Below are 27,627 nucleotides of genomic sequence, written 5' to 3'. Positions count from 1 at the left end.
TCACCTAGCATGTTAACATCCTTATGGCATATTAAATTCACAAAATTGGGGTACATGCTGTAGCAATTGTTAGCCAGGCAAAGCTACAGTAACAGCTAAAATTTCACCTTGACATGTAAGCTTGTAGGTTGAAAAGTCCCTGCAACCAAACAGCTCCACCTTATCAAGTTATCTTTAGTAATTAAGTTATCTTAAGTGGAAACAAATTAATCAGCTCAGCTAAAAGTTTTTTTGACACAAATGGCTGGGAAAATGAGATGAAGCCATTAGCTTGGTGATGGAGTCATTCGTGGCCTATGAGGTGTTTAGTGAAAGACAGCTCATCTGGGAACAATGATGTGTTCGTCAAAGGGAGCAGAATGAAAATGTTGCACAGTACACCAGAGAGCCTGTCATGGCTGATAGGGGGCAAATTGCCCAAAGACAAGAGCTGTCTGTCTTTGATGGACTTTTTTATTACAGCTTCAGTGACTGACACCCTCAAAGTGTTTTCCTGTAATATGATGCAGTTTGAAAAATAACTAATCAGAAGAAAACAACTCTTTTTTGCGTCATAAAACCGTATAACTTTGAATGAGTGTACAGTGTCCTATGGAAAGTCATCCAGCCATATGCTACTTTGTGAAAAAAATGACAGCATGATTTTACCGACAAACAACAGCTGGCCATGCATACATAAAGGTCCTCACGTCCACTCTGTGTATTCCAGATAGACGGATGGCAACAGTAAATCTTTAAAACATCTTATGGGGAATTTCAAAATTCACCTTCAAAGATCAACCTTGCAGAGATGAGAAAGGGCAAAAATGAAACTCATCATCAGCGGGTGTTGAACATTGCTAAGGTGTGCTACACAAGTGACCATTACAGCGACGGTCTGCAGGGTCCACAAAGGCTATCTTACCTGGCTTTGAAACGACAAGGAACTCCATTTGGGTGATGTATCAAGGGAAGCAGACAGAGTAGTACAATAGAAGGAGAATGGAACAGCAGACCCACTGTGCTGACTGACAGCAAGACCGAACTGGGATAAGTGAAGTGTGCGGGGGGGGGGGACCATGACCGATAGTAGCTCAGGGTCATTCGCAGCGTCCGTTACTAAAGGTGGGCTGTGTTGTGCTTCAACCAATGGCAGAGGAGTAAGCTAACCTCTTCCATGCTCCCCCATGCACTGGTAATTCTCTCAAATGTCACATGAAAATGGATCTCATTTAGGTGGGTAAAAAGGATCTGACTCTCCATTGCAGATGTGGGTGGACCTGTGCTGGATTGTACCTGAACTCTAAAAACACAGCCGCAAAGGAAGTATTTTGAAAAAAAGGTGTGGAAAAAGGGCCAAGTGCTGCACATTTATGTCAGTTCAATTTCTTTTTCAAACTCACAGTTATAGATCAAAGATGAAGGGTGAAAAAAAATCTCTGATCTTTTTACCAGAACAGAAAGAAATAGAAAATTCTTTAATGTTTGGACCAAAGGCTGTGTTTTTCTTCTTTTTTTTTTGGCAAGGGGGACAATACTGTGGTTCCAGACACATTTCCTATTCTTATTCATTAGAGAGAATTGTATAAATAAATAAAATATGTTGTCTCGTAGTCACTCATCTCCCCCAAGGGAACATGGAAGCCCCAGTAATCACATATGGCACAATAGCTCTCCCATAATCCCCTTTATTTTTATTTTCATGATGTCACTCTCTTTAAGCCCCTTGCTTTATGAGTCGCAAACGGAGTGGTGAGGGGAGAAGAGGAGGAGCAAAGAGGAGAGGAAAAAGCAAGGGAGGGGTGAAAACAAATGATGTGGATCCCTCATTGTTCTTTCTCTATGCCCTCATTCCAGTCAGGGTAATAAGAGAACATTGTGATTTACTGTCAGTGAAGCGCAAGAGTGCATCAGAGAGAATCCACAGCGGCAGGGGCCATTAAAATAGATTTAACTTCCCACAGTATTAGGCCAGATGTCTACACTTCTATTATATTTCAATCAGCCATGACCTTGGTCTCCATATGAAGAGAAAGATCACTGGGAGAGAGAGAGTGAAAATACACGCAGAAAACCAATAGAAATATCATACTACTTAGTCCCACTAAATCCATCTACTCTACTGTGCAGCAAATACAGAGAGGCTGGGACAGAAATAGAGCCAAGGTTTCAAGTTCTCTTAAAGAGTGTATGAATCATTGAGTGCACTCTCGCTGCTGATAAGTTCCTGTTTTTTTGGGGGGGTGCTGCTTTTCTGCGGGGTATGCATTTGAGGATGGACCGAGGGAGCACGCCCAAAAAGAGTGGGACAGTGGGTCGTTTTAATGTCCTTTAAAACCTCAGATATCAACAGACGTCATGAATATTCTTCGAACAAATGACACATTATCCACCATGGATCCCTCGCGTTGAACATTTCCCTGTAATATGTTTTCCTCCAGCTGTTTACTCACTAATATCTCTCTATTCTCAATGAATCTTTTATATTACTTTTCATAAAATCCTTACTCAGCTGCAGAGTAAGGATTTTCATCCATTTCAGCTCCATGGAAGCTGAGCAGAGGTCACAGCATGTTTTATTTCAGAGGCTGATGGTAATTGGAATTATTGGTTGACATGGACTGACCTACATAAAGAACTACCGATCCCTGGTTACAACTGTAACTTACAATCCCTCCTAGCATGGGCGTGTCAGTTGTGATGTTCCTCTGATGTTCCTCCAGCACTGTTTTCAGATATACATGCCCCAGTGTTGGTTTAGAGCTGAAAACAGTTTTCAGCCTGAATTCATGCTACTGAAATTGTACACTCTCTTGAAATTTAAATACACACCGTACAATATGTATCTGTACTTGATTCTCGCGACCTTGCCAGCGGCTCCGTACGGCCTCAAAGAGGGAGTGAGATGTGTGTTGGTGTTTTCAGACCCTCAATTTTCATTTTTCATCCTTTGTCTCAAATGTCCCCCAACATTTTCTTGCAGGGAAAGGATGCAAGGGATAGAGGATAGAAAGAGAAACACTTTTACTTGTGTTGCAGTTGTGGTGGTGGGGGTATAATGGTGCACTGTGAGTCACTGTTAAGTAACGGTGCCTTTTCACATCAGCATCGCCCACATTGGGTGTGCGGTGCCAGGGTGTACTGAGGTGTCTCTGCCTCAGAGAGAGAGGGGGAGAGAATGAAAGAGTGAGGAAAGGCATGAAATGGGGGGACATTATCATGCCAACTGCTTGTAAAGAATTATCATTTCTTTTTTCAGATTTTAAATACCTAGACATTTTGGGAAAATCAAAGATTGAAAGATCAAGTATTATTTTACCACCTTCATATCTGTACACGTATTATTACAGCCAGCAGCTGGTTAGCTTAGCTTTAACAAACAAGATATAACATGTTAATTAGTGGGCTTCAGAGTTGTTGGTAAGCAGATTTCTTTTTACCGAGGACAGAGCCAGGCTAGCTGTTACCCCCTTGCCAGTATGTAATCTAAGCTAAACTAACCATATTGAACAGGCAGACATGAGAATAATGAATAGGTGTATTTCTCAAAATACTGAACTACTCCTTTAAGTATTTCTCACTTCATCTAAATGCGTTAACAATAACTACACAGTACATTTCCTAATTAATTTTATCAGAGTCAGAGTTAAGAAATTCACAAAAATAAAGAGACAGAATCAGAAAGACGAGGAGAAAGAGAGAGAGAGAGAGAGCGCCTGTATCCAACAAGTGAGGTTTCTATTCTAATCTCGACCATCAGCCACTGTTCTCTTGCAGCCGGCCAAATCGATAGAGACACGCGGATCAGCAAGACACCTGGAAACAGAAAACACAGAGGCACAAACAGGCTGAAACTTGTAGCTTCTCCGAAGACCAGTGCGCTGAGTTTCCTCTCCTGTACAGGAACCCAATGCAACAAGTACAACACAAGACACCAAGAGACGCACAAAACGACTCTGCCTCTTTCTGCCACTGGCTTGTTTTCTCTTTCAAACTTCATCTCTAACCAGCTATTTCTCTAAATCTAACCCTTTTGTCTCTAATTTTCCCTAATCTATGCACATATATACACATGGTGTGCTTCCACATAGACTGATTATAGGGTGAGGAGAAGGCAGCCAAAACACACAGAAATATAGATGGATGTACAAGTCTGCACAATCACTCAAACAGATCAGGCCTGATAGGAATCTAAATGAAGAACACTAATTGTCCTTTTTTACTAAATTAGAATATGTGTGGGCGTGGTTGGATGCAGCCATTTTGGTTTGGCTGTGATCCTTTTCAAGCAGCTTTTAGTGCTACAAAGATATGCACTGCAGTCAGCATTATTTGGCATGCATGTGCATGATAGCCAGATAATCAGACCAAATTGCCATTTTAATCATTTCAAGTGAGCCGTTTTCTGTTTGGGAGGGGGGTTTACTTTGCTCTCAGTAGTGACTGACGTGTCAGCAGTAACGATTGTTAGTGCAATAGTTTTCTGGTATTGGGAAGAATAAACTGATTGAAGAGTTGTTATTTCTGTAAGCCTAATTACAACAACACAGAAAGTTGACGTCCCTATTCTTAATAGAAAGCTCTGATTGGCTCAGTTGTTTTCAGTAGCAGTCAATGAGCACACACCAGACCTACATGTATTTGAATCAGTGAAAAAAATATGTTGTTTTAAGCGTCTGTCCATACTCTGTGTGGCTCACAAGAACATTCTCAGTCAATCAGGATAATAGAGACGTTTAATAATCTTTAATTCAACAAACAGTCCCTTAGTAGCTTTGTGTGTGTGGGCAGACATAAACAACACTGGCTGATCAACAAAATAATACGCCTACACTTTTGCATATAGGCTGAAACCTCAACAGATGAACCAAATGGAAAACATCAATATCTTCAAAACGTCTGGAAGCTCCACATGTGCAGAAACAGAAACCATAGAGTATTCAAAGCCTTGAAAACATCTTGTTTGAATGGACAGATTGTGTCCAAGCATACAGTAAACGGCCCCTTTAAAGCTGTTTCTGATTAGTGGTTTTCTCTTTTTAAAAGCCCAGAGATGTTATGTGTAATGCAATCTCCTGGCTGTGTCAAACTGCTACCTCAGTGCGTACGCTGTGGAAGACCCCAGACATGCAAACAAAGGAGTCTCTGTTCTGGCTACATGCACCTTTTTCAAAGGCACACATCACGTAAAGGCTCGGGTGGGCATCTCAACGCAGTGTTAGAAACTTGTATTAAGGAATACAGGCTCTTTCTTTCACAATATGTTAGACCATTATGAAGGTACTGTATCTCCAAACCAAAAAATACTTACTGCAGTGCTGTTTACACAAAAGAAACAGTAGAGACATAGTGGAAATGTTACTGCCTTGCATCTTATTATGTTGTTCTTTTACAAACACAGCTAATCTTAATAAAAATGACAAACACATACCAAAAATTATATATATATATATATATATATATATATATATATATATATATACATACACATATATGCACCAGAATGTAGACATGTATTCAGCATATTCATTAGACAGTAATCACCATTTCAAATTGATGCAGAAAATGATTCCATATTTAAACCTCTAATTTGTCTGATTTAACTATAAAAGCAAGCTGTTTATGACAAACCACTGCACAGCTAATGCATACAGTTAAGCACCAATTAAGAAATGATTCACTCACATGCACAGAGAGCAGTCAGAGTGATGAATTTTGCATGACGCATAAAGAAAATGCAGACATTCCTTGAATGTGGTGGCTTTGAAGATATTTATAAATTAACCTCTTCAGACCATTTGGCAGGTTAACCATTGCAAATGCATGACCTGTACCCAAGTACCATTGAAATCTACAGAAATTATTAATTCTGGTCAAGATCCCAAACCCAGAGGACATACTAAATTAATAGAAAATATGCTTAAACGCATATGGACAAGACAACTGGAATGTAATGATTTGGCAAGCTCTAACAATAAAGGGGGTTAAGAGCGTTTATGTTGTCAAACTCATGAAAACGTTTTGCCGAGATATCAAGATCAGTGCTCAGTTATATTCATTAGGGCTGAAACTATACAACCTTTAACTTAAAAGCGCCCATCCCACCTCTTCCCAATTTCAAATGAAATCAACTGTATTAAAAAAATCAGATGCTAAACAGTGAAATCTGTGTTTGAAGGGCTATTCAGAACTGGTGTGTAAGCTTCTATTTGACGGCGCTGACAGAGCATCAACTGCAACTGGCATGTTTTGAAAAGCCCAAATTGCCTTATCCACTAAGAAGGTATTTGTTGACACAAAACGCAAACCTGGAGTGGGTGTCGATGATTGACACATGACCGCAGCAGCAGAGAAACTACAAAGCTGGACATTTATTCCAATTGGCACACACACACACACACACATGTATGAACACAAAGTGACATAATTAGGGCAGACAAGGAAACAGGGCTAACAACGACGGACCTCATAGTCTGTGATGTGTGCTATAAGTAGACAATAAGCTGCTAAAGCTCCCACTCGACCCCTCATTATAGTCAGTCAATCCCAACATCAAAGGAAAGACAACCTTATGGCTATAGGATGATGGTGTGTGTATGTGTGTGTGTGTGTGTGTGTGTGTGTGTGTGAGGGTTTATGAGAATGTTTGTGTGTGTGTATGGCTTTATGAGCCTATATATGTGTGTGTATGTGTGTGTGTGTGTGTGTGTGCGTGTGTGTGTGTGTGTGTGTGTGTGTGTTTGTGTGTGTGTGTTTATGTGCACATACATATGTTCTTGTTCGTCAATCTTTTACAGACCAATTTAAGTTTTACACCCTAAGACTAAGCACATTTTTGGAAAATGAGGACATTTTGGCTGGTCTTCACAACTTCAAAGGGTTGTTTGAGGGTTTACAGATGGTGTTAGGGTTAATGTTATAATTAGATTATTTTAAAGGGTCAGTTCATACAAATTACAGTAAAACCTCTTTGGTAGAAGGTAGCTCCAGTAAAAACAGTTGAGAGCAAGGCTTGTAGATTATCCAGAGTAACCAGAAAATTGGTTTCGGAAAGGGAAGTGGCTGTTGAGTTTTTGAGACATCATTTTTCATCCATAGGGGACCACATACTACATTTAATTCATACCCATTGTATTAGGGTGGTAGCAGAAGTTTCAGATGCAGCTACTCAAACTCTCAACACATAATATATGCATGGCTGACACCGCTCGGGTAAGTGAGAAAATATGTTTTTTTTTGTAAATTGGATGAACTGACCCTTTAATGTTAGGATTGGGGTTAGGTAGTGGTGGTGGTTACATGTAGGGTAATGGGCAAGGAAATGCATTATGTCAATGTGGGTCCTCACAATTATAGCAACATATGTGTGTGTGCGCAGTTTGAGTGAAACAAACTGAAATTGAGAATGTCTTCCTGTGCATGTGCTTATGACTTATGAATAACTTTGTGTCAGAGAATGTGTCACTTCCTATTACAGTATGTGTGTTTTTATGAGAGAGAGAGAGAGAGAGAGAGAGAGAGAGAGAGAAAGAATGTGTGTGTGTGTGTGTGTGTGTGTGTGTGTGTGTGTGTGTGTGTGTGTGTGTGTGTGTGTGTGTGTGTGTGTGTGTGTGTGTGTGTATCCTCAGCCTTTTGGCCTTGTCCCGTGTCTCTCTGACAGTATTTGGCGAGGGGCTAATTGACGAGGAGCCTCTACCTCGTCATGTTTTGTCAGAACATGAAGGCCACGCTGCTGGATCAACAAATCCTGGAGCTCCAAATTCTGCCATATGTCCGGCCATGTGTTCCCATCTACCAGCTGGGAGCACTCAGTGCAGCGCCTGTCCAACTCACTGACTGGGACAAGTACTTCAATGAGCCTGGGATGGTGACATGTTAGTGCTGGTTTATCTGTGAGTGTTAAGTCATGTTTTCACTGTATGGTGCAGCTCTACTGTTCGACTTGACTCACTTTTTTAGTAACAGTACTTTTCTTTTTTCGTTTCCCACTGCGCATAGTTTACCCCCTCAGTGTAGGCGGGATTCTCAGCTGATCGCCGTAGCGACGCCGCGTGAAACTCCTGTGACATCATCTTTAAAGTGACACTCGCTGAATCCTTTCATCACACAATTGTACGCCGTAGTGTAGGTATTGTACAGTGTAATTTTTTTGTGGGCTGCCATTTTTTTTCTACATTTGAGTTGAGTGAATACAAGAATGGCAGCTTGGCTTTTTTTTTATATGGCGGGTTTCTGCAGAATGCCCCGTGCCACGTTAGTGACGGTTCTCTGACCGAGAAGGTACTAAAACAAGTACCATGTACCAGGTTTAGGTGTATCAAGTTTAGCTAATGGAAAACCAAAAGACAGCAAGTCGAGTAGAGTCGAGTCGGGCTGTACCATGCAATGGAAAAGAGGCATTAGTGAAATTGCACTAACACTGTCAGCGTTGATGGTTTAATCCCTCTGATGTTAAAGATATATGTTAAAGTGCTTTGGATAAAACCATCTTTAAGGGATAGTTTGGCTTATGAGGAATTAGGTGTTTTTCTTACTTAGCAAGAGAGGGTCAAAGTCATGGAGGCCTTTTTGCTCCGACGCAGAGTGATGCTCCGATTTCAAGGCTTAATATTGCTGTTATAAATAAGTTTAGAGAAAGCTTGAGAGATCAACTGATCTGACAAACTGAACCTTTTTGATATACATTTCAGACACCAGGTAAACTGCCAACCAAGAGACCAAATAATGTGTTGATGTTGTCACTGGGTTCATCTGGACATAAAACAGTCACAAATCTATGGATTTGTGAAAGCGATATTGCGCTGCCGATTAAAAAAAGTCTAAATGTTTAGCAGGTATAATGTTTACCATGTTCATCGTCTTAGTTTAGCGTGTTAGCATGCTAACATTTGCTAATTAGCACTAAAAACAAATTACAGCTCAGGCTGATGGGATTTGAGATGGTGGTGGCACTTAAAAACAAAAATGTCAACCTGCTGGTGGTGCTACAGGAAAAGTTAGGGGACCACCAAAGTCAGTAGAATTCATCTTCTGGGGACCATGAATGTCTGTACAACATTTCATTGCAATCAATTTAGGAGTTTTTGAGTCTGGACCAAAGTTGTGAACTGACCAATCTACAGACAAAACGGCATAGCCAACCCTAGACACATGCTGCTAGCGTGGCTAAAACTCTTTTTCTGCCAGTTTATGTCTAGCCCCTCATGTCTAACCCATGTAGAGCTAGACAGTAACAACAAAATCTGTCCAACCATGTTTTCACTACCCGATCCAGGTTTGTGTATTTGTAGTGATTCTAATATCATAATAAAGTTTTAGAAGTTGAAAGGTATGCTGAAGTGAATTTAGCCTTAACACAATTAATTGGTGGTTATAGGATAATTTCTACTGTAGCTCCTCACAGATTTCCCAGTGTGGGGAAATAAGTCGCTAATTTCACAGTTAAAGAAATTATATTATATCAAACATCCAAACCAGTTCATTGAGGCAGAAACAGTGGTTCCAAATGATAATGCATGTTGTTAGTTTGTTAGCACTAGTCTTTGCTTTCTCCATCACACTTGGCTAATGAGAATTTTAAGTTAAGTTTTCAGATTTACACTGTTTTCAGTTTACCCCAGAGGTCAATGTGAAGATGTAGCATGTCATACCCACAGCAGTTAATAATGACTTATGTTTTCCACTCACATTAACCAGTAAAATGTAGCTATTTTCCAGTTTTACCACAGTCTCAATTTACAGCCAACCCCATCTTTAGTTAATGAGCTCCTTTACTGGCAAACATAGTCATTTATTATTTTCCAACACTTACCAAAACATATAATTCTATAAACTCTTCTTACAGCTGACTGCTGCAAAACCAAAGCTAATAACACGACAGCTTCCACAGATATGCAGTTTTGTTTTCTTTCGGTCTGTGGGGTTTATAGGAAAAAATGAGGGCTGTCTTACCTGGTTTGGTGACCGAAACTCTTGGTTATTGTCATTCATGTACATGTTGTCACCATCAAACTGTGGACAGAAACAGAAAGGAGAAATAAACATTGTATGCAAGAGGAGGTTTGAAAAAACAAATTGGGGACCGCAGAGAAGGTGCGAAGAGAAAAAAGCTCTTTACGGGTGGCCTGAAGTGTGAGACTAATGACTTTGTCACTTTGGTTAAACCTCGTGGTGGCATGGCAGCGTGGGTAATTACTGCTCGTCAGTGGGCCGGTAATTAGGCTACATGAGCACAGTGATGGGAGATGGGCTTTTCCCTGTGGGCTCTGCTGTGTGTCTGAGAGAGAAAGAGTGTGAATGAAACTGTGAGTGTATACAGTAGTAAAGGGTGTGGAGAGTGTGGACCCAGTGTATGTGTGTGTGTGTGTGTGTGTGTGTGTGTGTGTGTGTGTGTGTGTGTGTGTGTGCCGCACAGTGAGGGCATGCTGTGTCTTCAGGATTGAGCTAATAAGGCACTGAACGATCACTTGCAGCAGATGCCAAAACACAGTTTGACACGAGACAAATGGCCCTTGACCCCCAAGGGTGCTGGGGAACAACACCAGGTCACCAGTTGAGCGCTACAAGCAACATGCTTGCTCTGATATCTAGTGTTGGTAAGCTAAAGGCCTGATGAATTCCTCACTGAAATCAGGTTTTGAATGGGATATAAATGAAGAAAAACAACAACACAGATTCTGTTTTTAGTTAGAGAGAAAATTAGATACGGTCCCATGAAAGGCTCAGTAACTAAACCTGTGCAGTGTCAAGGTGACTGAGAAACTGCTACTATGTTAGGAAGAGCTGTATTGTGAAATGCCCTTGGCTTTCAAAGACATCAAGCTTTGTCATACCACGCTTGCAGCAAATGGAACAAACCTTGACTGGACTGGATAATAACGTCCATGAACACAAACACACAGAAACCCAACGTGTCGAATAAAGCCTTCTTTTTGTTTGTTGGCTGAGGTCATTCTTTGTGATATGAAGGCATAGAAGACTTGGGGAAAAGACAGCAGAGACAACAAGATCAAACTAGACAGCATTCCATGTCAAATTCCTCAGATGTGAAGATAAGGGGGGCCTTTTTCGTTTGGGGTGGTCCGCTTTGTGCCTATGGAGAAAGCAACCAAAGGCTTGAAAGATAAACAAACGGTAGATGTGAATGAACACAAATGGATCATGAGACATACCTGCTCAAAACAATAACTAGGTAGACTAATGGACGGAAATGGGCAGAATTCCTGGGGGTGAAATCTAATATCTACACTGGTCGACAGGAAAAAGTCGAAGTAGCTAAATGAGTGTGAGAGTGGTGAGAAAGAGAAATTACTGTACATTATTGCAGGAGAACAGCCAGGGGAATGAGTGCCTGCCTCAGGGCAATGGCTGGTTAATGATGCATATCATGAAAGCCCTTGTGAGGATTCACTTGGTTATTCTAATGATTACATTTACATTCAACCAAATACGCAAACACGAAACCGAGACGAGCACTGCATTTAAACCTCATTCACACCTCACAAGATTAATCTAAGAGCCCAACACTTAGCAGGAAAAAATATATGTTTATTTCAAGTGAAATTGAATGCTGGCTAATTGTTTAATGCTACCTGCTGGAGTTACAGATGCTAATTTACGTAATGAAGCATGGCGGCATCTATCACTAAACTGCAGTGCAAAGTGACAGTAGCTCACTGAGAGGGCCAAAGTGATGACCTTGGTGACATATCTGGAATAAACTCTTCACTTCCTCACATGAAAGCCTCTTGTCTTCGCCTAACTGAGCAATTTTATTCCATTGAAATTCACTTTGATATCACTAGTGACGTGACGCCGTTTTGAGAGCTTCTTTAGGATAAGATTCTCTCGGGTGAAACAGGAGCACAGTCATTGAATAACTATTAACCAGAAAAAAGCTGCAAGATCTTGTATTTTAGCTTATTCTGCAAACTGAATTCCTCAACGCAAAGCCTTTTCGCTGTTTCTTTCATCTCTAACAGTAGCAATGAAGTCAGACAATACTCATTTTCACCAATTACATCTGTAATATAATATTCCCCAAAAAGGCCAAAGACAGCCTGGAAAGGTCAGCCATTTTGTGCTTCAACATGGCTGCCCATATATTGCAATGTAAAGCTGTTTCCCTCTGCTCTTCTCTCGATAGCTCTCCTTTACACTGCCTCGCTCTCCCACTTAAAATGCCAATTTATCCTCGGCTCAATGCTATCAGCTCTGCCATTACTCAACATTTACTGCAAAAATCCTCTTCTCTTTCTCTGTTGTTCCCTTTCTCTCTCTCATTTTCTCCATGTTACTCCATCTTTCTCTTTCCACTCCCCTTTATGTTCTCATCGTCCCCACCTCTCTCCATGTTACAACCTCCCTCTACTTCTCCATCTCCCTCCCTACCCTTCTTTCCCCCTCTTCCCTCTGTTTCTTCAGTGGTCCCTGGCATCGCTTTCTCATCGGCAGTCTAATTGGGCATTCTGCCTGAGACAAGGGCCTCATTAAGCAGTAATTACACACATGTTGTTTTCGGCAAACATCTCTATTTGAATTGCTTTGCATGGTAATTGTTCAGCAGGGACCACTGCTCGCGATGTTTCCCTCCATGACACACGTGGTGCTGGGAGAGAGGAATAAAAACATGGAGAAGGATAGAGAGGTGGGGAGTGGTAGAAAGAGAGAGAGAGGGATGTGAGAATAGAGAAACATAATAATAGGTTGTGGAAGGGAGACAAATTGAGAAATAAAGTATGCATACATGAGAGAGGAGGATGAGAGACACAGAGAGGCAGAAAAGAGATAGACTAAAAGGATGAAGGTGATGCTAAGACAGTAATTGGAGAAAGATAATGAATAAATGACAAAGAAAGAGGTAGACAGATTCAGTGTGAGAAGAACATGAGGTGGAGCGGCAGAGAGAGAAAAAGAAAAAGACAGAAGAAAAGCAAATAAGGAAGAAAAAAGTGAGAAAGTAAAGACAGTGAAAGAGAGAGAGAGAGAGAGAGAGAGAGAGAGAGAGAGAGAGAGAGAGAGAAAGAGAGAGAGTGAGTCCCAGAACTAGGTCATGCCTTGCAATCATCGACAAAGCTGAGCGTTTCAAAAATAATGAAGCCACAAGGTGGAAGTAATGCTAACTAGCATATCCAGGGAAAACATGTAATATTTACACAGTGCTAATGGTGTGATACAATGCTGGGATCTTTTCATCTTGGAGTGCACTGGTGAGACAGATGATAGCAGGATTGGAGGCAAAATTACAGATTCCACTGAAGATTGTTGTTGATTGATGGACAATTCAAATAAGCTCCTCATAAAGCCTTCTAGGCAACATCTGTTTGGAAAGGCGGTTGGGCGGAGATGAACCGCTCGTGTGTCTGTGTAATGCCACGACTGTCCAGTCATTAGAGCGAAAAATTACCTTGCAATGATGATTTTTATTTTATTTTAACAGACAGGGAAACAATTATCTAGGAAGCAAAATAAAATAATATTTGCCGTAACTTAATATCTGGAACTAATGATTTGAAATACACAAATACCACAGTAACCTCTTTTTTGTGTATCTGACATTATCACTAACTAAACTAAAATTCAGGATAATTTATCACAAGCTTGTCTCAAAGGAATTTCCGAGCGGTTGAAAGTATGTAAGTAGGTTTGCTTAAGTATAAGTTTGCGGTACCTTGACTATATGCTACTTTCTTCTTCTTTTCCACTGAAGTTACTGGTTATTGCAGATTCAAATTTTGCATACAAAACATATGATCAGCTTGTAAAATATGATGTGTTGCTATAGAATAAACTACTCAAAAGTATATAAATTAGTTGAAAATGTACCTTGACCAACATTAATATGCTGCTTATAGGTTGATGCATTATTATTAAAGCATATTAATTATACAATTAATACATCCTCTGAAAGGGGCAATACTACATTGTGACTGTACTACTGTTTATTAAGTAAATTATCATACATCTTCCACCACTGGGCTTTAAAACCATACCATAGACCATATTACAGTTCATGTAGTATGGTACCGGATATGACATGATGTAGCTGAGAATAAAAAAGGGAAGAATTCTAATTTTACACAACCAACATTCAAGTAGACTATTCATCATCTGTAAAAGTGTTACAAAAGAACATACAGTACCATACTAAAGAACAACCACAACAAACTTTAAGAACTTTTCAATTTATAAAAGGAAATCTATAAGCAGATTGTGTAATACTTGTGACTTTAAAAGCCTTTGCCAGTACACCAAGTCTCTAAAAATAATTCTCTCACCGAGCGGAATTAATAAGCCCAGAACAGTATACAGCCATTCTATGAAGAAAGGGTGTGGTGGTGGTAAAGTGGGTGGGGGGACTCATGCAATATGTATGCCTGTTTGAGCACCCTCCTTCATCATCTTTCCCCTCTTCTCTTTCTACATCTCTCTTTCTCCCTCGTCCTCTGTTCATTTAAGCAGTAGGAGAGACCTAACAAACCTCAACCTGAGACAATGTGCCACTGAATTTTTTAATTTTTTGCCCAACTTGTCACTGCTGGTTCAAAGCCAGATCAGAGGATGAGACAGACAGACCGACGGAGAGGGAGAGAGACACACTTGTGTGCAGACAAACACGTATACACACACTTAAACTGAGAAAGATTAAAAGACAAAGAGGCTAAGAAGGCAGAAAAAGACATAATGAAACAAAAGAAAGAAAGAAAGAAAGAAAGAAAGAAAGAAAGACATGCTATGGTAGATAGATTCCAGAGTTGCATGGCAGGAGGAGAGAAAAAGAGGGAGCGAGGATAGACTATAGTAGCAATTCTAGTGTTGCACCACGCCCCGAGCAAACAATGAACATGGGCAAACAATGAACATGGCGCACACACACACACACACACACACACACACACACACACACACACACACAAAAGCCCATAAAAAGCGCAGCCTGTGGCCATGGCGACACATGCTCTGTTGTCGTTAGATAAGGGAAACAGGGCCTCTTCCTGGGTGTGAGAGTTTGATCCTGCACACACACTACACACACACACTACATGTGCACACTCTGCAGCAGCACTAGGGTCACATCCTTCAACGCCCAGCATCTCATGTATCCTCACCTCTATCTGCTGCACATGGTTCATTTTCATATGCAAAACACAGGCTATGTTTATCTGGACACACTGTGCTCCGGTCAGCAGCATGATCAGATATCGACAAGATATACAGAGCAGGTCCTCGTATCTGTCGAAGGGATTTTGATGGAATTCTGTTTGGAATTTCCTGGCCTCGTGCCATCCAAGAAAGTATTCGGTTAGAGGAATTGAAAAGTAGAGTGTCTTTGAATCGGCAGAGTGTCAATTTCTTAAAAAGTGTTAAATGGCAATCTGCATTACCTCTTTCCAGCTGACTCTGTTTAAGAAATATTTTTGTTTCACTGTCAGTGATGGTGCGATCCATCAGCTCACATCTAATGAGCATCAGCTCTGTTTGTTATGATTAGGTCTAAAGCATTCCTCACTGAAACAATATATACTATTACTACTATAATATACACACAAACACAGTACCAGAATCGGCTTGAAAAAATGAAACCTTTTCCACAAAAGACATAATACAGGTTCCAACCGCTTCCGGCTTCACCTATACCTTGTGATGTATAAAAATAAAAAGACAGACTGAAGCTCTCATTCATCCACTTTCTGTTGCACTGGAGCAACCACAAAACAGAAGTAACAGTCAACAGCAGATGGGAGGAGAGATTATGGAGAAAAGCTGTGTGTGTGTGTGTGTGTGTGTGTGTGTGTGTGTGTGTGTGTGTGTGTGTGTGTGTGTGTGTGTGTGTGTGTGTGTGTGTGTGTGTGTGGAGGAAGGCCAGGTGGGGTGGTGCTAAATAAGGTTTCGTTTCCAGGATGAACTCAAGTTCACTGTGAGTTAGTGAGTTCACAACAAGATAAAAATCTAAACGGTGATGGTGATAACTCACACCTTGTTAAGAGTACGTCAATGGCTTTAAGAATGTTTTTAAAAAAAGTTTTTCTTATTTGGGTTCTGACTTATCTTTAAAAAAATTCATAAAGCAATAATTTCAAATAATGATATGATTTTCTGTTTCTTTAGTTGTTCAACAGTCAATTGTACTTTTGTATAAAATCTATCCAGGTGCAGCTTTATGTCAAAGCTTCTCTGCCTGTTGGACGTATTGGGTAAAACATGACTGCACTGTCTCTCAAAGAGGTCCAGGTATGTCAACATATATCTTGATTGTGTATTATCAGTACAAGGAGTGCTGTAGCAGAGAGCTAAATAGGTTATAGATGATAGGGGTGGAAAAAACAAATCAAAATTCGTACGCATCGTGATTTTTTTTGACGATTTTTAAAATCTATTCTTTTCCCCAGAATCGATATTTTATTTTATTTGTATCAATGATTCACCCAAATAGTTTCTGTTTCTACGGTACCGCTGACGCCGATTACATCATATCCGTTTCCAGAAAAACACATCGAAAGCAGAAAATACATGTTATATACTTCTTTACAAATGAAATAAATGTCAGACTGACTGACTGACATGTGATGTGGATTCTTTTTAGCTAACAATTAGCTTTTAGAAATGTTTCATGATATATTGTCTCTAGGAGTGTATTATTAAACTTTTGATTTTGTTAAAAAAGGAAAAGAAACTCGCAATACTTAATACTATCGAATCTAATACTTCTAGAATCGCAATAAATGAAAAATCACAATACATATCGAATCGGCACCCATGTATCGTGAAAGAATCGAATCGGGACAAAAGCATATCGTCCCAGCCCTAATAGATAGATTGATTTCATTGTCCTCAAAAGGGAAAAGTTGTTTCTACAGAGCGTGCCTCCACAGATAGATTTACATACAACAAAATACATTGGAACACAATACAATGTGTTATTGTGATAAGCGAGCTATGGAATTTAGCACTTCTACGGCAGAGGGGACAAAACTTCTGCTAAAATGTGCATTTTTCTATCTACAGTAAGTGTCACATATCTGCAACCAGATGGGAGTATGTGTACCACGTGCTAGTGCATGTGCAGGTATAACAAAAAAAGTATGTCAGACCAAAGTGACACCCACACGGCCTCCCTCATCCTGCCGCGGTGGCCTTCAACAACCTGCCTGCTAACCAGTGCTGGGAAACACCCTATTAGCATCTTGCACAATAACATCACATGCAATTAGCAACTAGCCCCAGCAAGTGCAGTCATGCTATACTTAACATGGATGCTACTAGTGGGAAAGTGGTTTTCCCACCAGTCTACCTGACACTCACACTGTCTGAGGTGAGAAGAATGTGCATGTATTTGCACATTTGTGTGTCTGTGTGTAGAATATGTGTGTCCGTACAGTAAGTGCATGTCTCTATGTGAGTCTATGTCAGTGAGGTTTCTCCGGCAGCATGAGAGGATGCAGAGCACAAGCCACTTTTAACTGACTGGGGTAACCAGCAATGAAAGAAGATAAAGGGCAGAGTGAATGTCACATTACCCCAGCCCTTTGCCTCTGCTCACCACAGCATGAGATAACTGCAGCAGGAAGAAAAAGTCTGGTTTCCTCTAGCATATAATTGGTTATCTTATTGCAATCTACTGCTCTCTTGCCTCTGCACAGAAAAAGTATAAAAGAGCAAAGGAAAAATAAGAAAATAGGCTAAAGTTTGACTGTTCTGGCAGTGACTAAAATAAATCATTATGAGTATAGGAAACACATCAATCTATTTCGATAGGTGTATTCTTGTGTTCATTCTCTTGTGTGTTGGATTGGGTCTTCTACATGCACCAACATGGTATGGACTTTAACATGCAGCATACAGTTATAGAAGGTGGGAAGGAAGTGTTGTAATTGTTGAATTATTGTTACTGTTGTTGAATTACTGTGTATATAATCAGGTTGTGGTGTGTTCACTTTCAAACCTTATAATTATAGAACTTGTAATACACACATTAATATTAACACAAACACACTTGGGAAGTGTGCTATATTATCACTAACAATATCAACAGTCCAATAGATTATCAGTGTAGTTTTAACAAAAGATATGAAATTCAAAAGAAGTTACATTGTAACATCTGATTCTGATAGCAGGCTTTCTGAAGAACATCTTTGTGCTATATTTTGGGCACTATTTGTATCTTCTCTGTAAAGTAATTCTGTATCAAGTAATGTATTAATCATTAAATAAAAAGCTATTAAAGATTTACTCTACAGATGTCAATTTTGCTTTCAGTTTCAGACTTTATTTGTTTCTATCGATGCAAAAACAGTGTGACCCGACCATAACAACTGCAGGGGTGTATTTTGCACCTTTGCATGTTTTCACACATATGTTGCTGCAAAAAAGAAAAATAACTTTTGACATCATCTGTAAATTCCCTTAAGTGTGTCTGTTTTTGAATGCAAATATATGCAATATTTACATTGTGTGGTCCATGTTTTCCATATACAACATGTACAATATGTGCATGTTCCTATAGGTATTTCCATGAGTTCAAGTAAACACTACTTTTCTGTGATGAGCAATGTCATCACAAATCTAGATATTCTCAGTTTGAAGCCTCCAAATTCCACTTATAGTTCAGTAGCTTGAGGTACACCTTTCCAAATCAATTGGCTGACAAGCAGAAGAGTTTTCAGAAATTGGGGGCTTGGCTACTGTATCTCACCACAGCAGTGGGCAGTCTTTTCCTAGCTGGATTGATGCCTGGAGGGTGGGCAGTGTGGAGCCTAACCCCTCGTTCACCCACACTGTACCGGGCCTGTGGTTAGAGAGAGAGAAAGCAGGGAGGGAAAGAGAAGAGACAGAAGACAAAAGTAGGGAAGGAAACGAGATGGCGGGGCTTTAGTTTGCGAAATACAAGCAGGGCATTTGTAAAGGAACATGTCAACCCCCCCCTGCCTCGTGAACCTTTCCCTCGTTCTCCTTTTCTCCGGTTGCTCAGCTCTTCCCATCATGCCCAGCACACGCGTGCAGGGGGAGGGGTAATGACAAGAGACTTACACAGTGACCCTACGCATTGCTGTGCTGGGGGAAGAATGGAGGTTAATGAGCTGACATCCCCTCCACCCCAGACATGCCTCCTCCCCATGCCCATCTCCCTACTCTCTTGCACACACTGTGACAAGCATATACACAAACTCACTACAAAACAGTGGGGCTGAACGCCGGCACTGAGCCAAGGATTTGGAGACTTGAGGAGTATCATGGAGCAACGAGTGGATTTACACTGCATGTCCATTAATAATTAGTAATCTAATATAACCTACATTATCAATATGAGCTGCAAACATCAGCTCATATAATCAAAAGCGCATAACATTTCAGCAAATTCAGCCACAGTAGTGGCCCAATGAGGCTGAAATGCTCATTACACACCAGAAAACAAAAGTTTTAGATTGTTGAAAAATGTGTCGGGTAAAAAGTGGGTGGCGCCATGCTGTAATCCAAATCAGAAGGATTTATCCTGTGTACACTAGCATTTTTAGAGCATTTTGTATAATGAGTCTGAGTTCCCTCATTAGGTTTAATCTGAAGTGGAACTTTTGACCTGCTGATGGTACTGATGATAAGTGTGGGAACCAAAGTCATTAGGATTTAGTCTTTGGACACCACAAATGTTTGCTCTAAATATAAATCCATTCAACACTCTGAACCAAATAATGTTTTGAAAAGAAAAATGGACTAGCAGTCAATCTGATGGATGGACCACTGTCACCTTACAGTCACGCTGCTACGATGGCTAAAAAAAAACAGTCCAACCGCAAGTGTCAGCATCTTTCCTAAACACTATGTAACTACAGACCTGTTAAGGACAAACAGCTCTTACTGCCTAGACCACCAACTAAAAACATCATGCTATTATAGTGCACAAAGTGCTGTGAGTAACCGATCAGACACTTAGAAGAGCCCCCATTTCTTGCTTGTCACGTGGTGGTATGTGGATGTGTAAGATGTTAAATAAAACCTCAGTGGCCTTTAAGTTGCATCACCGGAAAACCAGCAAGTAAAGGTGACAATTTTTAACAGATAAGAGTTCATCTGAGCTGAAGCATGCACAGAAATGAACAAAAGACACAGGTAGAACAGTGGGGTTCAGAGGAAAGCTTTAGAAAACATTTCAGTAGATAAAAACTTAAATTGAATGCAAGTTAATGTAGAGAAATTACATTTGCATCTGAGGTTAAACAAACAACAAGCAGGTGCACTCAACACTGACATGAGGCAGATTTAGTAGTTTGCCAATGAGACATCCCAAGACTACTGGTGTTTAATAATTAATAAATGTCTACTACATAAGCCCTTGCAATTCATATAGCTCTGTACTGGCCCACTGCACGCCTGGTTGACAGTTCTATCACACCCTCCACACCCCGTCATGAGATATTAAGAGATATTTAATTTATTTAAAATAAAATGTCAATGGAAGGTATCCTGCTGTAATAGCTGATGAGCCCTAATTACCACAAAAAAAACATAAAAGAACATAACCAATAGCAGAAATAGAATAATGGTGCAGCAAAACACTTTTACAGAGCTTGAAAACAATGGAAGACGGATGGTTAGTCATTAGCGCCCATTGTGAATCTTTCCAGTGAGTAATTTGTGGAGAGGCTTGTGCATGTTTAATATTTTTAAACTGAAGAGCCCTAAGAACACAAACTCCATAAAATAATAACAGGCATTTCACCTTAGCACCATCCAAGCCTCTCAATTATTCACAACTAATGAATTGCCTCGGGCAATATTCTTCCTAAGTACAATATCAACCATCCCAGAGAGGCTGAATCAGCTCGCTCAAATACTTAAATACATTTACTCAATTATGCTCACTGTCCCTAATATGAAAGAGACAAGGATGTATGAGCTTTCTTCTCCTGACTGTTTAAAACACTCTGTTTTAGCCTTGATATTTCAAGAAAATCCTTACATGCACAACAGCTCTTATAATGATTAATAGATATAATGTTTTCATAGAAAAAGCAATAGCAATAGCAAGGTTTTTGCCTTTACTCTGTTTTTGCATCTGTGGTGTGGGAGGATACAATAAAAGGATGTGTGCTGTTGTGGTGGTGTCTAGCCTCAGTAACATAACATTACTGCCGGCTTTGCACTTTGCAGCCGAACATGCCCCCTTGAATATCTTGTTGTTGCTACATGGCTGATGAGCATTCAGGGCCCTGAGGGAGCCAAGAGTGGGGCATCACACAACCAGCTCCCAACAGGTAGGAAAAGGATGGACATAAGCAGTAAGAATAAATAATGTTACACAATGTTAGTGTGGTATAACTGTATGAGTAATGATAAAGCTATCAAACACAAACAGTGTGAGTGCAACCTCACAGTCGCCTATATATTTTAAAACAAAGTCTCTGCTAAGTGCAGGAAACATTAGAATAACCTTCAGTAATCAAACACAATATATTCTGCCATCTGTTAGCTTCATCTATAGGAGACATCTTCATACTGGGGAAAAGTGTGTATCTATGTGTGTGTGTGTGTGTGTGTGTGTGTGTGTGTGTGTGTGTGGTTTAACCACTGCTTATGCTGTTATTTATCCCTTCTGAAAGCGAAAACACATACCCAGACAAACTCTTGTTTTCTTTACTTTGTTATTTATCTTCCTCCCTTCCGGGACAACCTCCAAACATATGTGAATTCATCACATGTGAACCATACAGTATTTCACATATGGAAAACTGACATTCAACTACATATGCTTTTCAGATATTTCACATACAAAATATAAAACATCACACGTTTATTTCAAAAGTTAGTTAGTTTAGGTGATGATTTTCACATACTTTATTGTTTAGACATATTATAACTATAGATAAGCTATAGATTAGCATTGACACAAAGCCTAAATGTAATACAAGTGCTGTAGTCCTGCGATTCTGTGCCTCTTTTTGTGGTTTTTACATCCAGCATGCTTGCGCATGTGCAAGTGTTTATAAATGCGCATATTTTATATCTGCAGTCCACTCAAAGTAACAAACAAAACATTTTTACAATCGACTTTGTTATCACCATTCAATAAGAAAAATGTCACAACCATGATCCTTCCACTGAGTAACGGAGCAGTTCAGATCTGACTGTCAATTCCATGTTATTCAGCTTTAATCATCATTCTCTGGCTGTAACTACACCAGAGAGAAATGTGAGTGCAAAGGATCCCGTTCCTAGACAGCTGTTTGAAAGAAAACATATACTATTTTCATTTCAACTGCTTTAGGGATTAAGGCTCAGGGCTCTAGAAAAAAAACTGCATTAAAATAATCCACCATTTGCATGTTTTATCTCACAAAGGAGGCTCACATAGACACACATACACACCAACCCCCGCTCTCTCCCTCCCCCCTTTTTTCTCCTCCGTCCCCTCCCCCATTCTGGGTGAGCAAACACACACACACACACACGCTCATACGCACTTCACACATATACACACGCTGTCATCATTAAACACACACACACACACATACACACACATCGAGATCAACCTGCTGCCATCTGCTCTACGCACTCTGTACAATCCTCGCAGAATACATTATTCACTACAATACATCACATCACATTCCCTCAATGTCATAGCCTTGTGATGGAGAAGAGTGAGAGAGAAAATGGGGGAGAGAGGAGAGCAAAACAGCTATTGTATGCTAAAGAGAAAGAGAAACAGAGTGTGGGGGGGGGAGGCACACAGGTAGGGAAAAGAGAAAATTAAAGACAGTTTAATTTGGCTTTTAGGTGAAACAAAGTTGTCAGCGAAACTTGTACCAGTTTATGACTACCAGGCTAGATTAAAAATCCTGACAAGGAGGTTAGTGTATGAAAGTTAAGGATAAGTGTGGCTGAGAAAGTGAGAAAAATAAAAAGAGAAAGAGACACCTGGCAGATCTGGCAGGAGAATATACAGTATAACTTATTGTCATACAGCAAGGCCTATGTTTGTGTAGGATCTTCTAGTTTCTTCTTGATTTCTGTAAGTTTGTTTCAGTTTTTTCAAGTGTTAGAGGGTAAGGCTGATATTATATTTTTCAATGAAAAGTTCATCTCTTAGAAAAGAAGAGTAATTATTAAATTTATATTTGACAGGTGGACAGAATCACGACTTCCAATGAATGTTAATGTTGCTCCTTGTCTGCTGGATGTGTTAATAGGCAACTGTTGACTAGAAAGTGGTCAATAATCTATTTATATAGGTTAGCCATTACTCAAACAGGAGTAAAGTGCATTGTAATTACAGCACCAAGACAGTGTGACTTATTTATGTTTTTATTCGTTGTTAGACATCAATGGAGGGCTATCGCACATAGGAATGAGCTTTATCAGGCTGAGGCTATAGACAATCCTTGTCACTAGTCAGCAAAATTCATTGTTGGTTTTGGTCTTTTCATGGGATTTGTTGAAAATAATTACAAAAATATAAAGCAACTCCAGCTTTATCCTTCAAGTGTTATCAGTTGTTAATGTACTGTGTATCACTACTTTTTTAATGTATTATTTACTTTACTCCGTATGTGCTTCACTGAATAGAAATTAAATGAGAGAAATACAAAAAATTATATATTTCTGCTTGCTTGTTTACATGTTTAACACTGCCCCTGTTATTTATTGTGTGCAAAGCATAATCATGTATATGTGTGTGTGTGTGTGTGTGTGTGTGTGTGTGTGTGTGTGTGTGTGTGTGTGTGTGTGTGTGTGTGTGTGTGTGTGTGTGTGTGTGTGTGTCACCATTGTGCGGTGGCAGAGCAGAGGGAGTGAACAGCTGGCAGGCCCACACTTGACTACGTATTGACCTGCTTTGCATTCACCTGTTATTCAGCCGAACCTAATGTTTCCACTTGGCTCTGCTGCAGCTGAGCTGCAATTAACCTCGCTGTGAGAGCAACGCAAGCAAGTCCTAAGTTTTTTGTTAAAGTAGTTTGTCAAATTTTGCTAAATGTCATTCTACCTTATCCTATAAAATTATTCGTTTTTTACTTTAATTTTCACACAGAATAAAAAAAGATGATCTAACCCTAACCCTAGTCTAACCCTTCTCACTCTAACAGTGCTTGTAAATACAGCCTACATTCGATACAATGCCAACATACTAGTTTTTTACAGTCTTAAGGGTTTAGACAGGGTGCAGGTTATCTCATGACTGTAGATAATTAGCCTTTGAAAATGTAATTTGCCTGTCTAAATAGAGCATTTGAATGGCAGAAAGCATTGCTGCCTCAGACATTTCCCTTCTCTCCACTCCACTCCACCTCTTCGCCTCATTTTTTCCCACCCTCCATCCCCCTCCCTCCTCTTTTTCCCAGATGCTCTCTCGGCTCTCGTCTGTGTTTGGGCTGCGACTGCGAGGGGTCACCGCCTGCCTTGTTCTCACACGTGGAGCACTGAGCGTGTGTGTTTATACGTGTGTGGGAAAGAGATAGAAACGGCACACACTTGTCTATGAATGATTATATGAATGAGTGTGTGTGTGCAAGAACGTCCCAAAAAAAAGAGATGTGTGAGTGTGTGAATTTATCCCAATGTCTGTACAGTTGAGCCTGAGTGCCTTTCCCACTGTGTGTGTTTCAAAGTGTTTGAGTGTGTATCTTTCTCTGTGTGTGTGTGCCTTGCAAGCTCAGTGCCAGGTCTCTCTAATGAGTCTGTCAGGCGCTGTTAGTAACGGCGTGCTCCCCTGGCTCAGCCCACTCCTACAGACACACTGTGATTAGCCGGGCCAACGGCACGCCACCGGGCCAGATTAAACACTCACCACGCCACCAGGGAACACACATACACACACACACACACACACACACACACACACACACACACACACACACAGCACAGATTAGAGCAAGCATTACACTCGCCAGCGAAAGCGCCACACACACACACAGACGTACTTTGACACACACAGCTTCATCTTCATCATGCCCATTAGCCTGCTCGGATACAGTAACACGTACTTGCCCTCCAGAGCCAGGTGTTGACGCCAACAGAACTGAAAATGAATGTAGAATATAAACACAATACAAGCCACCTATGGCACCAGCAAAATGCTAATATTTCGTTAATCTGTCCGTTATTATTGAATTCCTGTCTGCCGCTAATCTTGAACATCACTCAGAATTAAGGCCAGCCCTTCTGGCTCCAACAGCTTTCAACATCTTCATTAAAGCGACATGATTCACTAATTACAGGTAATTACCCTTTAATGAGCGGCCCAAATGAATAAGCAGATATGCAGAGGAGGGGCAGGCGTGAGGACACATCGTTTTTTATTCCTCAAGGGCCAAGAGCGGACTCTGACTGGGTGTTACAGCCTGACCGTTAGCTGAGACATGGTGGTCTGGTTAGAAAAGGCTAGCTTGACCACTGCTAACACATCTGTCAGACATAAACCTGGTGTACGATACAGGATACTGAATATGAGTTACTTGACTATTTGAACCAGATGGGTACATACTGGGTCGTCTCTGTTCACACAAAACCAGTAGTTCTGTATACAATCATTATATAAAAGGGCTTGCATATCAGTTTTCTCAAACTTTTTGTTTTGTAACCCCTTTATATAAAGCAGAGTCTGCCTGTCACAGGCTGCATATGTCTGAGGTCATTGAGCCTGCTCAGGCAGATTTTTGTTCCTTCGCGCCACATTCTGTGAAGAAGGTAACAAGTACTAACCAACCAAAAGCAGGTCTAGGAGTAGGATGAGTCTTCGCGGAATGTGGATGGGGGAAAAGTCAATCAAACTACTGTAAACAACAGGCTGTGCTGTGTGGCTGTGTACCAATGGCTAAAGAGGTCATTTGGTAGCGGATGAGAGGACACTTCAACATTTCCAAAAAACTATCTTGCACACTTGTTGCTAGTGTGCCATTGCTTAAGCTACCTCGTGCCGATGGTGGCACGCGTGCCTTAGGTTGCTGACCCTTGCTCTACGCAGAGAGCACCATCAAGCAGAGAGCTACAAACTTAGCAGAAAAAAAGACCTTAAAACGCGACTTGTTAGTGCAAAATAAGGACTAGCAAGTTAACTAGCAGTTAAGAAATAGATTGTAGCCTATTTTTCTTTTACCATGCAAAACTGTTTTTTAATACTTGAAAAACATTTTTTTTTAAATAATATTGTTTTTAACAGTTTTTTTTACCGTTGAACTGTTAATCATTAACATTTCTAGTGTCAATATTCATTTGGCTACCTGACTTTTCATTCAGACAGAAATGTGAACCTATCCTTTAATTCATGAGAAAAAAGCTCTTTTTAACTGAACAATGTTCTTTTTTTCTTTTCTTTGTTATAACTTTCTGACCCATCAGATACATCCTCGACGCCCAGTTTGGAAGTATAGGATTGTTGTTTTTTCATGTCATAGTAATAGTGGTAGTTGTAATGTTATTTTTATTTATTCAACATATCTAAAGCTGAAGTTTGGTGAAAATGAATGTGACAACTTTCACTTTACAGTCATGTTAAAGCATCTTTGGGTTCAGGAAGTCTTTTCAGGTATCCATTCATAAAGCAGTCTGCTATAGGGAGCCTATAGTGTTTGACACAAGAAGAAGCATGATCTTAACCGGCACTGAGAGACTGGTTTAGACAAGCTGTGATCACCTTTGAAATGTGGGTTTTTCCTTGGTCAACATTAAGAGGGGATATTACTGGCACTGTTGAGACGTGAGATGTGTAACACATTTAAGGTGGTAATGGGCAAAGTGGGCAGCTTTTCTAACTGTGTAGGTGTAGGAGGTGCATACTGTAAACTCTCAAAAGAGGAAGGTGTTCATAGTTCTTTTGTTGATTAACTAGTGGGGGGAGTTTTTTTCTTCTGCAGCGCCTCTCTGTCAGAAAACGAACAAGCGAAAATAAGATTGATCTAACAACTTGCCAACATTAAAGAGTATAGTTTCTTATCTTGGCCCTACAGAAGAAAGTCCCTACAAGAAGACACTGTGCAAAATCTTTCCCGTTTCTTCTCCACTCCCTCGCTTTATGACTCTCGTGCCAAATGGCCTATTTTTACCTCTCCGTGTGGCATCTCAGGGTATTCTTTTTCACCACCACGTTTCCTGTCATCAGTGTGTAGGTATGGTTAAACAGTGCAGTTACTGAAAAGACCCTGTCTCCCTGTCTGTCTAACTGTCTCCCTCTCAGATGTGGTCAAGATCTTTGTCTCCATATCTTAGGTAGTGTGGCCTTGACATGTTTATTTTGCTTTTTACACCTTCCTCTACATAGTATGTAAGATATGTTAACATACTACACAGAAATATTGGGTTAAAGTATTGTAAAAAAAATATCTTGGTTCATTTTCTTGTTTGTTTGCCTTTAATCCAGGCCCCTGAGATTAGGATATTTACAGAAATAACCCTTTGTTTACAATTCACTAATCCAATTACTGCTGCGCTGAAGTTCATTCAATTTGTGCCCTGACAGTGAACCACACCCCCCACCCCCCTCCACTAAAGCATATTTATCATGATGCCATATGCCCCAACACAACACTGCATCTTTTCTCTAGCTGAAATGTGCAGAATTTGATATATTGTACTGTGTGGCACAATGGAGTAATTGTGTTTTGTCCCTTGAGGGAGATTATGAGTTAGAAGAGGAGGAATATCAGCACAGGATGTATGCTTTCC

At 40.3% G+C, this 27,627-nt stretch overlaps 1 protein-coding gene across 4 annotated transcripts in view; it reads right to left on the bottom strand.

Annotated features, from left to right (window-relative positions):
- LOC116040879 (thymocyte selection-associated high mobility group box protein TOX-like) overlaps positions 1-27,627 on the bottom strand; it is a 74,187-nt gene that overhangs the window by 27,922 nt on the left and 18,638 nt on the right. For 2 of the 4 annotated variants that reach the window (XM_031286584.2, XM_031286583.2), the window contains exons 2-3: positions 18,671-18,763; positions 9,931-9,990 (exon numbers count right to left, since the gene is read on the bottom strand). In XM_031286584.2, coding sequence (XP_031142444.1) covers positions 9,931-9,990; positions 18,671-18,763 — 153 coding nt within the window. Of the gene's footprint in view, positions 1-904; positions 1,076-9,930; positions 9,991-18,670; positions 18,764-27,627 lie in introns of those variants that run through there. The other 2 variants (XM_031286585.2, XM_036008187.1) reach the window with 2 other exon arrangements.

This window comes from Sander lucioperca, chromosome 12 (assembly GCF_008315115.2).
Source record: "Sander lucioperca isolate FBNREF2018 chromosome 12, SLUC_FBN_1.2, whole genome shotgun sequence".
In the NCBI taxonomy this organism is placed as follows: Eukaryota; Metazoa; Chordata; class Actinopteri; order Perciformes; family Percidae; genus Sander; species Sander lucioperca.
Note: the sequence above shows the minus strand (reverse complement) of the source record. Positions and strands in the feature narration are given on the sequence as shown.